This window comes from Lynx canadensis, chromosome A3, assembly GCF_007474595.2.
Source record: "Lynx canadensis isolate LIC74 chromosome A3, mLynCan4.pri.v2, whole genome shotgun sequence".
Classification (NCBI taxonomy): domain Eukaryota; kingdom Metazoa; phylum Chordata; class Mammalia; order Carnivora; family Felidae; genus Lynx; species Lynx canadensis.
The window spans coordinates 21188448-21201588 of NC_044305.1; the positions used below are offsets into that span (position 1 = coordinate 21188448).

General features: G+C 55.6%; 1 protein-coding gene across 1 annotated transcript in view; it reads left to right on the forward strand.

Annotated features, from left to right (window-relative positions):
* TGM2 (transglutaminase 2) overlaps positions 1-12260 on the forward strand; it is a 31913-nt gene extending 19653 nt beyond the window's left edge. The window contains exons 7-13 of the mRNA XM_030309623.1: positions 87-222; positions 919-1022; positions 2571-2813; positions 4827-5099; positions 8834-8994; positions 9591-9727; positions 10459-12260. Coding sequence (XP_030165483.1) covers positions 87-222; positions 919-1022; positions 2571-2813; positions 4827-5099; positions 8834-8994; positions 9591-9727; positions 10459-10609 — 1205 coding nt within the window. The 3' untranslated portion in view covers positions 10610-12260. The remainder of the gene's footprint in view (positions 1-86; positions 223-918; positions 1023-2570; positions 2814-4826; positions 5100-8833; positions 8995-9590; positions 9728-10458) is intronic.
* The last annotated feature ends 881 nt before the right edge of the window (positions 12261-13141 follow it).

Below are 13141 nucleotides of genomic sequence, written 5' to 3' on the forward strand. Positions count from 1 at the left end.
TACAGATGGGCATGTGGAGGCCCAAAGCAGGGCAGATGTCCCCAGAGCCTAATCCCTCTCTCCATCACGTCCTCCTCCCACCCTAGTGCTGCGGTGCCTCGGCATCCCCACCCGAGTGGTGACCAACTATAACTCGGCCCACGACCAGAACAGCAACCTGCTCATCGAGTACTTCCGCAACGAGTTTGGGGAGATCCAGGGTGACAAGAGCGAGATGATCTGGTGAGCTGGGGCCCAGGGTCAGGGGTAGAGCCCACTGGGGAGGGTCCCGCGGAATGGAAAGCCGGGAAGACTTCTCGGAGGAGGTCACATTTGAATTGGGTTTCAAAGTTGAACAGTATTTGGACAAAGGGGAACAGGACTTGGGGAGGGCTCTCCAGGTAGGGCCCCAGCGGGAGCAAAGGCCAAGAGGAGGGAAAGTCACGAAGTGCATGAAAAGGTGTCAGGGGATTGGGTTTTCAGGAGTCTGGAATGCCAGGTTAGGGGGTCTGGGCTTGCCTCCCAAGGCAACAGGTGCAACAGGTTGTCACCAAAGTCTTCATACTTGGAGAGGGACACAGATGACACCGGAGAAGCTGACAGAAGGAGGCTGGGGTGTGTTCCAGGTGCACAGGGATGAGGCCTGAACCAGGGCAGAGCCCTTGGGCTGGAAAAGAAGGCACAGCAGAGAAGTGAGGAGGTCCCATCGGCTGGACTAGAGGAGCCACCGAAAGCGGAGGATTGTGGGAGGGGGCGATGACAGTGACTCCGGGGTAGCAGCGAGCGCCTGGCTAGGGCCCAGGGGAGGAAAGGCAAAGAAGGGTGTCGGGGACACCCTGGGTTCAGCTTGGGACAGGCAAGTGTGGACTGCCCGTGGGAGGTGACAGTGAAAGTCTTGAGTTTGAGTCCTGGCCAACGTTCGCCTCGTTTCCCCAACAGGAACTTCCACTGCTGGGTGGAGTCATGGATGAGCAGGCCAGACCTGCTGCCGGGCTACGAGGGGTGGCAGGCCCTCGACCCCACGCCCCAGGAGAAGAGCGAAGGTGGGTGGGTGTGGCCCCCTTCCCCAGGCGGGGAAACTGAGTCTTGGAGAGGACTCCCCCACAGTCACTTGGCCGGTTCTAACCCCAGTGTGGCTGATTCCAGAGACCCCTGACTAGCCCGCACGAGGGTGGGAGCCCTCCGTTGACCGTGTATGTAATTCACACACGTCGTGGCAAACGGAGATTATGAACAAGCACAAAGAAAAAAAAAAATCAAATCGCATCTTTGTCCTCTTCCCCCGCAGAGGAAGTATCGTTAACGTTCACGCACAGCTTCTAGTATTTTCCTATTATATACGCGTGGGTATGTGTGTGTGTGTGTGAGAGAGACAGAGACAGAGACAGGGAAAGAAAGAGGGAGAAAGAGAGACAGAACGCCACAGCAAAATCGGGTGAAACCAAATGGATCCTTTCTCAGAAGCATATTTTTAAATGCATAGAATATATTACCCAGGGTAACAAAGGAAAGCAATTACACCGAGACAGAGTTATCAACGTTTTTTAAAAATAAATTTATGATATAATAATATATGCCTTACATAACAAGATCTAGGGGTGGAGATAGTAAGTTCCATTACGTACTGGTAGAGATGCATAGAAGTGATATTTCCAGTTATCTATGACAACTATAAAGCGATATAGAAATATCTGTGGTCCTTATGGCTGACAAGTCATAAGTGCATCTAAGACGATGGTTTGTCTGCTTTCACAATCGAAGGAAGTGTTATCAGAATTCAGTGAAGATAAAGATGTGATTTTTTCCCATCCAAGTTCACGGGCCTCTGAATTCTGTTTGCAGCGCTTTGGGGGTCCTTTGGTCCCTGCATTAAGATCTCGGGCTGCACGTGGCCTTTTGTCTTGGTTCCATCACTTCTCCGTATATCGCCGGCCTTTCTCGATCAGAGAGTTTTTGGTGATTTTAGATTTAAATTGATATTGCTGCGTTCCATCGAATGGTGTAGCTACCCAGCCTCTAGCCCTCAACCTTGAACTGTGTTGAGCGGTCAGAAGCAGTTGTAAACCCCACGGAGATAAACACCCGGCTCTCCTGTTCATTTGGTCAACGTGCCCTCCCGAGAATGTTGTTGGTCCCTGGCTACAGGTCTCTGCGCGGGCAGGAAGCAAGACAGACACACTGCCTTCTGCCGTGTGGCTCCCTCATCGCCTCGGGATGCCTGGTGACACGCTTCTATTTTATTTATCAGACCCTCACATGGCATTTAGCATATGCAAATCCTCATTAGCTGGGTACAAATATCCACACATAAAACAGGCTTAGGGAAGGGAAGAAACTTGCCCAAGGTCACACAGCTAACAAGAGACCAGCTGAGATTTGAACCCCAGAGGCCGGGCCGGCTCCAGAGTCTCCACTCTTCATTCTTAGTCTCTGCCGCCTTCCCAGAAATGGAGTCCCTGCGTCAAAGGGCTGGGTGGTCTTGGGATTCTTTGCTACATGTGGTTGAAATGGGGGAGGTTTGAGAGGGTGCCACTCCCCCCGCCTCCCCTCCCCCCACTCAGCCCACCGTCTCCCCTCCTCCCCCCAAACAGGGACATACTGCTGTGGGCCCGTTCCGGTCCGTGCCATCAAGGAGGGCGACCTGAGCACCAAGTACGACGCGCCTTTTGTCTTTGCTGAGGTCAATGCCGACGTGGTGGACTGGATCCGGCAGGACGATGGGTCCATGCACAAGTCCATCAACCACTCCCTGGTCGTGGGGCTGAAGATCAGCACTAAGAGCGTGGGCCGTGACGAGCGGCAGGACATCACCCACACCTACAAGTACCCGGAGGGTAGGTGCCCCGCTCCTCGGAGCCTTCAGCACCGCCTTGCACACAAGCAGCTCATTTCACCAGCCAGCGGGCTTGCGTGGGCACGCGCACACGTGCGTGCACCTGCGCTTTCTTTGGCAGCCTGTGTACAATGACCTGTGGGTTACTCTCCATTTTACTTTTTTTCTTAAAAAAAAAAAAAAAAAGCACACCGGGGGGCACCTGGGTGGCTCAGTCGGTTGAGCCTCCGACTTCGGCTCAGGTCGCGATCTTGTGGTTCACGGGTTTGAGCCCCGCGTCGAGCTCACTGCTCTCAGCGCAGAGCCTCCTTCGGATCCTCTGTCCCCCTCTGTCTCTGCCCCTCCCCTCCTACCCCCTCTCTCTCAAAATTCAAAAAAAAAAAAAACTTTAAAAAAGAAAGAAGCACCCTGGGAGACAGTGGTAGACGATTATTCATTTAGGAAAAGAATTCTGTATTCCATAAAAGGATTCCATTTGGTTTTTGAAGCCTGGCTTTTTTGGCTGGTTTGACTCAAATAAATCTGAAGGGATGACAGTTATGTAGGAGAGGCATGCATCTGAACAGCAAAATTAATGACGTCTGTGCTGTTTATTAACAGTATTTATCGTAGTGGCATCTACAACTGAAAATGGGCAAATCCCACTTTTTTTTTTTTTTTAATTGCAACATATCTGGCCCAGAGAGGCTCGAAAGTCCAGAGGGCCAAGGAAGAGAGATGCCAGGAGCTCTGTAGTGTTTATTCATGCAGTATTTCACACACGGGTGGGGAGGTGAGTGTGACAATAGATGGGTAAGGAGAGAGAAATGGAGCAAGAGAAACTTAGAGAGCTTCCATCAGAGACAAAGATGAAACTGCTTTCTGCATCTCATGTTAAATCAGTAGCGGCAAAAAAAGAACACAGCTTATGTTGAAAATTGCTTTTGAGCACATCCAACAGCCAGTTCAACACAGTAGATGTTTTCTAAGCATCTACTGTGTGCCAAGCACAGGGTGTATTCACAGAGGTCACAGACACCATTGCCCCTGCCTCCATCTGACTCCCTCGGACTTCCCAGGGCTGGCTGGGGGTGTGGGTGATAAATGGCCATGCCTTAGCCGGAAGGGACGAAACAGAAGGAAAAGGTGCTTTCCCTGGTCTCTGAAAGGTCTAGAGCCGATGGTTGGGTGGGAGACATAGATACGCACCCAGCGACACTGGGGACAAACCTAAAAGGAACGGGGCGGGGGGGGGGGAGTAAATAGTGCACCAAGAAGGGGAGCTCCGCAGGTAGGGAAAGGGAGGGAAAAGATCTCAGGCAGAAGTAATCCCTGTGCCAACACTTGGAGGGGAGAAAGTTTGCATTGTATTACTGTTTACTACCCACCGAGCACTGTCATACGCTTTGGGTACGGCAAAAAGATAAGTAAAATACACTCTTAGTCTTTGAGCAGCTCAAGAGGGCAAGTACATAAAGAGAAAACAACTTCGTTAAATGAAAAGCATGATAGGGGCGCCTGGGTGGCTCCGTCGGTTGAGCGCCTGACTTTGGCTCGGGTCATCATCTCACGGTTTGTGAGTTCAAGCCCCGCGTCGGGCTCTGTGCTTCGGATTCTGTGTCTCCCTCTCTCTGCCCCTTCCCTGCTCACGCTCTGTCTCTCAAAGATGAAGAAACGTTAAAAAAAAAATTTTTTTTTTTAAAAAAGCATGATAGGCAATAGGTACCCGTGAGACTCCAGAAGGCGTTGTGATTCATTCACCCTGCGGAAAGAGCGGTCGGAGAAGGCTTCCTGGAGGAGGAGGTGGGGGGTGGGGATAAGGATTTGGGGCTGGGTCTTGAGGGATGTATAGGAGTTTACTTGTGGGAAGTAAATGAAATACTCTTTCATCCTCCTGGCGCAGAAATGTAGACAAGGGGCTCCTTGCGGCTGCTCTGAGTCCCCGGGACCCTGAACGTCGGCCTGCCCTGTGCCAGCCTCCTTATCCTTGGTCCCTATTTCAGCTCTAATGGAGCTCTCTCCTCCCTCCTCACAGGGTCCCCAGAGGAGAGAGAGGCCTTCAAGAGGGCCAACCACCTGAACAAGCTGACTGATAAAGAGGACACCGGGATGGCCATGCGGATCCGCGTGAGCCAGAGCATGAGTATGGGTAGCGACTTCGACGTCTTCGCCTACATCGCCAACAACACCTCCGAGGAGCACACCTGCCGCCTCCTGCTCTGTGCCCGCACCGTCAGCTACAACGGGATCCTGGGGCCCGAGTGCGGCACCAAGGACCTGCTCAACCTTTCCCTGGCGCCTTTCTCCGGTAAGGCCCCGTGTTCCTGGAGCACTTACTGACCACCAACCCCCAAGGCACGAGGTCGCATCCTGAGCGCTGGGCATGTGCAGTTTTCTTCCCCTGGGTCAGGCCCTGCCCAAGTACTTTGTAACTAGCAACCCATTTCATTCTTCATCGGAGGTGGCTTCTCGCATTGCCGCACTTTTCGGGTGAGAAGACTGAGCACGGAGAGGTGAAGCAGCTTTCCCGAGGCCACACGGTTAGGGAGTGACAGGACTGGGGCTTGAACCCGTGCTCTTAGCAACTGTACTGTTTTGTCCCGTCTCATCTTCACGTGACCTTCGACTGCTTTCCCGGACTCTCTACTGCCTGCTTCCAGCTAATTCCTTCCCTCGGCCTCCAGTACTGCCCATGCCACGGCCCCTGAGAGCACCTCCCGGTCTCCTCTTTATCAGCCAGCTTGTTCAGGGGGTTGGCCCTCCAAACAGTGCCACCTCCTGGCTTCTCTATCTTGGGTCCCCCAGGGGCACTCCTGGAGACTCACGCCCAGAGCAGACCGTCTATCAGGGTCCCTAAGAATGGGTGAAGCCCTCAGGGACAGAGCCAACGGCACCGGAGCTGGGCCCCAACACTCACGGCTGCCCAAACACATGTTCCGAGGCCAGCCGGACCTGGCTTTGCCCCTGGCCTCCCCCACCTTCTAGATGTACAAGCTTGGACAGGGTGAGCATGCTCTCTGAGCCTCCAATCATACTCATCAGTCAGGGGGTCAGTAACACGTCCCTCCCGATGGGCCACTGTTGAGGACTGAAGGAGACCCTGTGCTCAGGAAATACCTGGAAAGTGTAAAACTGATCATGGGGAGGCAGAGAGGCCTTGTGGGTCTGTCCCGAACACCTGCCGTGCCAGACGATGGCCTCAGTGCCGGGCTCCGCGGGTCCTGAGCCCCTGCCAGCCTTGATGGCATGCAAAGGACCCAGCCCTCACCTCTGCATCCGGGCCCCGAGTGTCGGGGGCAGGGGTCCATCCCTGTGCCATGGCCAGGACCCCCGAGTTCTGGTCCCCACCACCCTGTCAATGGGCCGTGGGCTCCTGGGTATTTGTCTTCTCCGTTCCAGGCATCAAGTTCCCCACTCGCACAAAGGCTGGCTGGTGTTTGAAGAGTCGCGCCAGCCCCTCTGTGTGAACGTACACCCGTCAGGTTCTTCTCATGCTCGGAACCGCTTGAAAGGCAGGAAGTGTCTTTCCTGGAATGTATGGCACGAGGTGAACTCCAGCCCGGGCCAGGGATGTCAGAATAACTTCCTTCCTATTGAGTCACCCTTTGCCTCCCAGTTACCATCTGGGCCCCTGGAGCATTGTTCTTCCAGAGCTCAGCCAAGCCTGACGGTGTTTCTCATCATCCTGGGGATGTGGTCACGACAGAGCGGTCCATCCCGCCTCGGAGACCCTCCCGCTCCGTGAGGGGCACAGCCTGCAGCGGGGAGGGGCGGAGGGGGGGAGGAGGGGAGAGGTCCTGTGTGTTGCCCTCAGGCTGCAGGCCCAGTCTAGGGTGCCTGACCAAGGCCTCCAATGCCAAGCTCAGCCCGAGATAGCCGCTTTGGTGACCCCACACTTTGGCCGCCTTGCTTGTTATTCTTTGATGATAAGATCTGGGGACTTTCCATGTGCTAATTAATGGACAGGAAACCAGACGCAGGACAGGGAACAGAATCCAGTCATCCCCACCCTTGCCTCCTTGCATTGCTTCTCTCCCTTCCCCTTCCTGCCCCCACCCGCCCTCTCTCTCCTCCCCTCTCCCCTCCAGGTGGGTCACTGGGAGTGCAGCCACTGTGGCCTCTGTGACCACGCCCAAGGTACCTTCTAGAACAGGGCAAGTCATGTAAGGAATGACTGAGACTGACCACACAGGTTTTCTTCTCTCAGCCATCATCTGGCCCAAGGCCAAGGCCCTGGTCCCTGGTCCCACCCTAGCTTCAGGCTTCTGGAAAAGTCAACAGTTGGGACCACGTCCTCTAAGTTCCTGGAGGGCAGTGTTTTCCTTCTTTCCCGTATACCTTTCCAGAATTTCCAGTCAGTTCCACCAGGCTCTGACCCAGGGATTTTCACTCCTTTCTGTCTTTTTTGGCAGAAGGTTGGGGTTTCTTCCCCCACGTCATCCGCTCAGAGGTTGGGGCCGATCCACCCTGGGATTGAGCAGCTGGGGTGCGGGGCACGCTGGAGCCTAGACCTTAACTGGCAGGGAGAAGGTGGTTGTCTGTCGGGCCCTCACAGTCCTACGGATGCCCTGCAGGGAATGTCTCAGCGGCGCTCCTGGGCCCAGCGCCCCCCCACCCTCGCCCATCTCGGGTCTCCGCCAGAGCCCTCAGTAGAAAGAATACCTAGCCGGAACCGAACAAGCATGACTTGGCTTGTATTCATTTTTGCCAGTTACCTTCTATTTATAGTACATGACCCTGGTTTGCCGCACAGAACGTAAAGTGCCCCTAAGCAAGAAAGGTTGAGAAGTATAAAGCGAGTGGACGGAGAGAAAAACAATGTGCAATTGATGAGGCAATAGTATACAAAGTTCCGAGACTGGCTGGAGCCTAGTGGGGGAGGGAGGGGACAGATGGCGGGAACAGAGACAGCGGCTTCTCCCATCGTGGCCCTGCGACAGCCAGCGAGGAGAGGTTGGCTGGGCTCCCCTGAGCCCCAAGCCCCAAGCCCGGCCCTCCAGCGCTGCCCTTTCACAGGGGGAGTGGAAAAGGATGGCCACGGTTCTCTGCGATGAAAGGACAAGCATTCAGGGGCGCCTGGGTGGCGCAGTCGGTTAAGCGTCCGACTTCAGCCAGGTCACGATCTCGCGGTCCGTGAGTTCGAGCCCCGCGTCGGGCTCTGGGCTGATGGCTCGGAGCCTGGAGCCTGTTTCCGATTCTGTGTCTCCCTCTCTCTCTGCCCCTCCCCCATTCATGCTCTGTCTCTCTCTGTCCCAAAAATAAATAAAAAAAAAAAAAAGTTGAAAAAAATTTAAAAAAAAAAAAAAAAAAGAAAGGACAAGCATTCAGTGGACCAGCCTGTGGATTCTCAGCCCTGTGCTCCTCGCACTGTTCTTGTCTGCCTCCCACAAGCCGACCCCTAGTGCCCTGGTGCCTCAGTGGCGTCAGAGAAATGGGGCTAGAAACTACACTTCACCTCGCTGCTGCCGAGGGAGGCGTTGGCCCAGCTGGCTTCTTCCTCATCTCGTCATCACGGGGTGGCTTTTGCTCTGAAATGACTTTTGCCCTTAGCTCCTCCCAGCCGGTGCCGCTGTCCCAGGGAACAGAAGAGGAACAGAGAGGGGAAGTCACCTCCCCGGGCTCACACAGCCAGTCAGCGGCCGAGCTGAGCCGGGGCTTCCTTACTGGCACAAGTGTTTCTTCATCTGTAAAATGGGTGCAATCCCGCCAAGTTCATGGAGGGAAACTGAGGTCCCGAGAGGTGAAGCGACGTGCCCGGCGTCGCCAGTTAGCAAAGGCGCAGAGACGAGATTAGAACCCAGGCCCGTTGGAGCTCCAACACTTTCCTTACCAGCCGTTCTGCCTGCACCGCCCCCCCCCAGCTCCTCCCTGGGAACCCCACAGCCCGGGCAGGTGGGGGAAGGGGGGATCTGCCCATTCGTTCACTAGTTATGTGGCCTCAAGCACATTCTTTCCATTCTCTGTGCCTTGTGGAGATGCTCTCGGAGAGGTGGGGGCCGTGATTCAGCAGTCACGAGTGCTGTCCCCTGTCCCCTCCTGCAGAGAAGAGCATTCCCCTTCGAATCCTCTACGAGAAATACTGTGACTGCCTGACCGAGTCAAACCTCATCAAGGTGCGGGGACTCCTCACTGAGCCGGCTGTCAACAGCTACCTGCTAGCTGAGAGGGACATCTATCTGGAGAATCCAGAAATCAAGATCCGGGTAAGGGCTTGGCCGGGCAGGGTGTGGGGGGGATGGGCGGGGCCCCAGGACAGGCCGCCCACGCATGCACACGCCACACCCCTGCCATCTCAAGATCTCTGATGCCCCGGGCTTCCTCAAATCCTAACTTCGTCAAAGGAAAGCATCGTGAAGCCAAAAGAATTTGGGACTCAGACTTCTAGAAATGAATCCTAGAATCCCAGAGTGGTAGGGTGGTGGGATTTAGGGATCTCAGAACCGTGGACCCTTGAAAGCTAAACTCCTAAGGTAAGATCCCCAGGCCCCGGGGCCCTGGTGGGGCAGGGAAAAGCACAGACCCTAGAACAAGGGAGGCACTTTACATATCCCCCCAAGTCGTGTGGAGCCTCGCTGCCGGTCTGTGAAGGAGACCTGGGCAGGTACCAATATCCATGTTTCCTAGATGAGGAAACTGAGGCACAGAGGCGGGGAGTGATCATGCCAGAGCTCAATCAAACAAGGAGCCAAATTGCAGCGAATGCAGAGATGGCCCAGCCGGGACTCTGCCTGCCCTGGAGGGGCGCCGGGCCCCTCTCCCTCGGTGCTGCCCCTGACACCTGTCCTGTACCCTCTTCCAGATCCTGGGCGAGCCCAAGCAGAAACGCAAGCTGGTGGCTGAGGTGTCCCTGCGGAACCCGCTCACCACGCCCCTGTCAGACTGTATCTTCACCGTGGAGGGGGCCGGCCTGACCGAGGAGCAGAAGGTCGTGGAGATGTAAGGACCGGTCACTCCAGCTTGGGGGCCTGGGAGCACGGGGCAGGTGCTAATGGAGGGGGGGGGCCGCCCTGCCCTATAGCTCCCTCCTCTCATCTCCCACACACCCGCGTGTCCACTCCCAACCCCCTTAGGGACACTTGCCACCCCTGCACCCTCTCTGAGCACCCACACCCCTCTAGCTGCTTTCCAGGCCCGCGTCTTCACAAACCTCAACCGGTAACACATTCAGTCACTAAGCGCCCGCCTCTGGACACACGGGTCCTCCGTTCACCTTGAATGTGTACCCGTGTGCCCTTGTGGGTGAATCCTCATAGGGACATATTTGCATGTGTGCACGTGAGCGTAGACACTGTATTTTTACTTTTCTGGTGCAACGTAACTGACACGCAGTGAATAACACAAATCACGTACGTACAGCTCAGTGCATTTTCACACGTGTGGCCCGCCGAGCATACCCACTCTTACCCCAAGCGCACGCGCGCGCGCACACACACACACACACACACACACACGGGCCCCTCTTTACGCGAGAGGCAGATGGCCCAGGCTCTTAGAGAGAGGAGAGTGGGGCCTGTTTTATTCTCATCAGCATGAAGCTGTACGTGCACGAGGCTCCGTGCGAAGTTCTCAGTAGACACATGTCATCCCTGGCCTGACCCCGCCACGGGGACCAGCCCGGGCCCTCCCCCCGCCCCCCGTCCTCACCCTCTTGCTCGTTCCCTCCACAGCCCGGACCCCGTGGAGGCGGGGGAGGACGCCAAGGTGAGGGTGGACCTGCTTCCACTCCACGTGGGCCGCCACAAGCTCGTGGTGAACTTTGAGAGCGACAAGCTGAAGGCCGTGAAAGGCTTCAGGAACGTCATCGTTGGTCCCGCCTAGGGGCCGGGTGCCCGGCCCCACCTCAGCCAGCTGAGAGCCCCCAGCTTGACCCCGATTTTTGTTCCAAGCTAATGAGCAAAATTTGCCCCTTCTTGGGCCCCAGACCCCAGAGTCTGCGGGGACTCTTTGGAACGGAACGTATTCCTGCCTCCTCTTGTGGTTCCCCACCTCCCTTTACCTGTGCAGATTGTTCTGTGCCTCCACAGCAGGAGCCAAGACTGGCTGCCTGGGCCTGGGGTGGGGGAGGAGCGGGGACCCATGCCTCCCTATGCAGCCCAGATGCCACTGAAAAGCCACTGACTACCCATCCTGTTGTTTGATTTACTCCGGCGCCCCTTGGAGCAGGCGAAAGAGAGACCGTGCCCACTGACCAGATCCCAAACGACGCACAGGCCCCAGGAGCCCTCGGGGAGACCCAGAGCAGGCACAGGTGGAGTCCCAGGAAAGGCCAGCCCCGAGTTCCCTCCACATCCCAGCAGGCCTGGCCCAAAAGTCCCCCCCACCGCCATCGTGAGGCGCCTACTATGTGCCGGGCACGCCCCGTCTGGCTGACGCTCACGCGGCTCCCAACCCATTTAATCACCACGGGAAATCACCGAGTGGGAGCTGCCTTCCTGACCAAGAGACTGGGGCCCAGAGGAGGGAGGAGGCCCACGCTGCACCAGCGGGGTATTTGCAAGGCTGGGGAGTAGGAAGACGCTGGGACAGAGCCCAGGACTTCTCTGAGTCCGGCCTCCCGTTCACGGTGCCAGCGCTGACCTGAGAATATCAAAGGGACCATTTGGGACCTGACCCAGAAGGGTGCAGTCGGGGTGAGGTGGGGAGGAGGACTGGAGGGGTCTGAGTCCTAGGTTTGAGCCCCACGTTCAGCCAGCCGCTGCCTTCCCTCTCTGGGCCTCAGGCTCCTCCCTGGGCGATGGAGTGGCTGCACCAGCTCCTGTGCAAGATTCCGGAGCCTTACAGGACCGAGCCTTGCAAATGATAGCAAGCCCTACCCCCTGGCTCCCCGGAGCCCGAGGCCACCAGATGTCTCGGAGTGTGAAACCCTGACCATGACCACCTCCCCGCCCCCAGCCCTGCCTGGGTCCCCCGTCTGTGCCCAGGCACCTTCCTTCAGACCACAGTTTTGGGGAAAAGAGCCCCAGGGGCCCCTGTCCTACCCACGAGCCTGCACACTGCAATGCGTAGACTTCACAAGAGCCTTAGCTGCCTGTGCTGGTCACTAACCGACAAGGTTGGCATCTCAGCTGCCACCTTTTGGCAGGGCTAGGGCCCAGGAGTACAGCCCCTGCCCTGAGGAAGCTCCAAGAGCCCATGAGCTGTCATCTCTGACTTTATCCCCCGCTCTCTCCACGTGACTGGGCAGGAAGAGGAACGAGGGAGAATTCTCTATCTGGGGCGCGGTCACAGCCTCCAGGGCCCGGAAAATCCCAGCGAGGGACTTGGAGAAAGTCATGCTGTTGCACACGGAACTTTCTGCTTTGCATAGGAAAGAAACACAAAATGAGCCGACATATCTATGTTCTCACAAATGTGCCTCTAATTCTCTTTGGTTTTATAAACACTTTAGGGTTCCAGGCAGGCAGTAGACATGCTTTTGAGCCACAAAGACTGAGCACTGAAATAAAATAGTTTACTTTGCACATTCAAACAGGGTCTGGTCTGGTTCTTTTACACTTTTGAGGAGGGGAGGTAGGTGAGGGCACTCGCGTTGCCACCAGCCACCTCCTGCCTAGGAACCTTTCCTCGGCCTCGGCCCCTCCCCCCAGGTCTAAACTTGACGGGGATTCGACGTTCTACCCAGTTTGGCTCTGTCTCTAGCTTCTTCTCCCAACAAATCATGTTTGGGTCACGATAAACGTCCCAAAGCCCTCAAAAGACCCTGTGCACCTGTCAACCTCTTAGCTTTGGCATGGGTATTCCCTGAGCCTGGGGTGCCCTTCTTCTTCCTTAGCCATCTGGCAAACTCCTACTCATCCTACAGTGCTCAACACCAAAGTCACTTCTTCTATGAAGCCTTCTTAGATTTCTTCTCAGCCTCCCAGAACCCTGGAACATGAACCAATTCAAACATTCATCACAGGGAATTTTGGTTCCATGTTGGTCTATCTGTCCCGCTCCCCATCCTATCTGAAGTCTATCTCTCTCTCTCTTTTTTTAATGTTTATTTTTGAGAGAGAGACAGACTGAGAGTGGGAAAGGGGCAGAGAGAGAGGGAGACACAGAATCTAAAGCACAGAGCCCCACGCGGGGCTCGAACTCACAAACTGCGAGATCATGCCCTGAGCTGAAGTCAGCCGCTTAACCGACCGAGCCACCCAGGCGCCCCTGAAGTCAATCTCTTAAATGGACTCCAGTGAATGCTGAATTGATAAACCGATGTATTTCAACTCAGCTCCCGTAGGACCAGTGCTTATTTCCAAGAGAAATGTCATGTGGGCCACAAACGCAAGCCATGTATGTAACGTAAATTTTTCTAGTGGCCACGTTAAAAAGAGTGAAAAGAATCAGGTAAAATCTGTCTCAATAGTG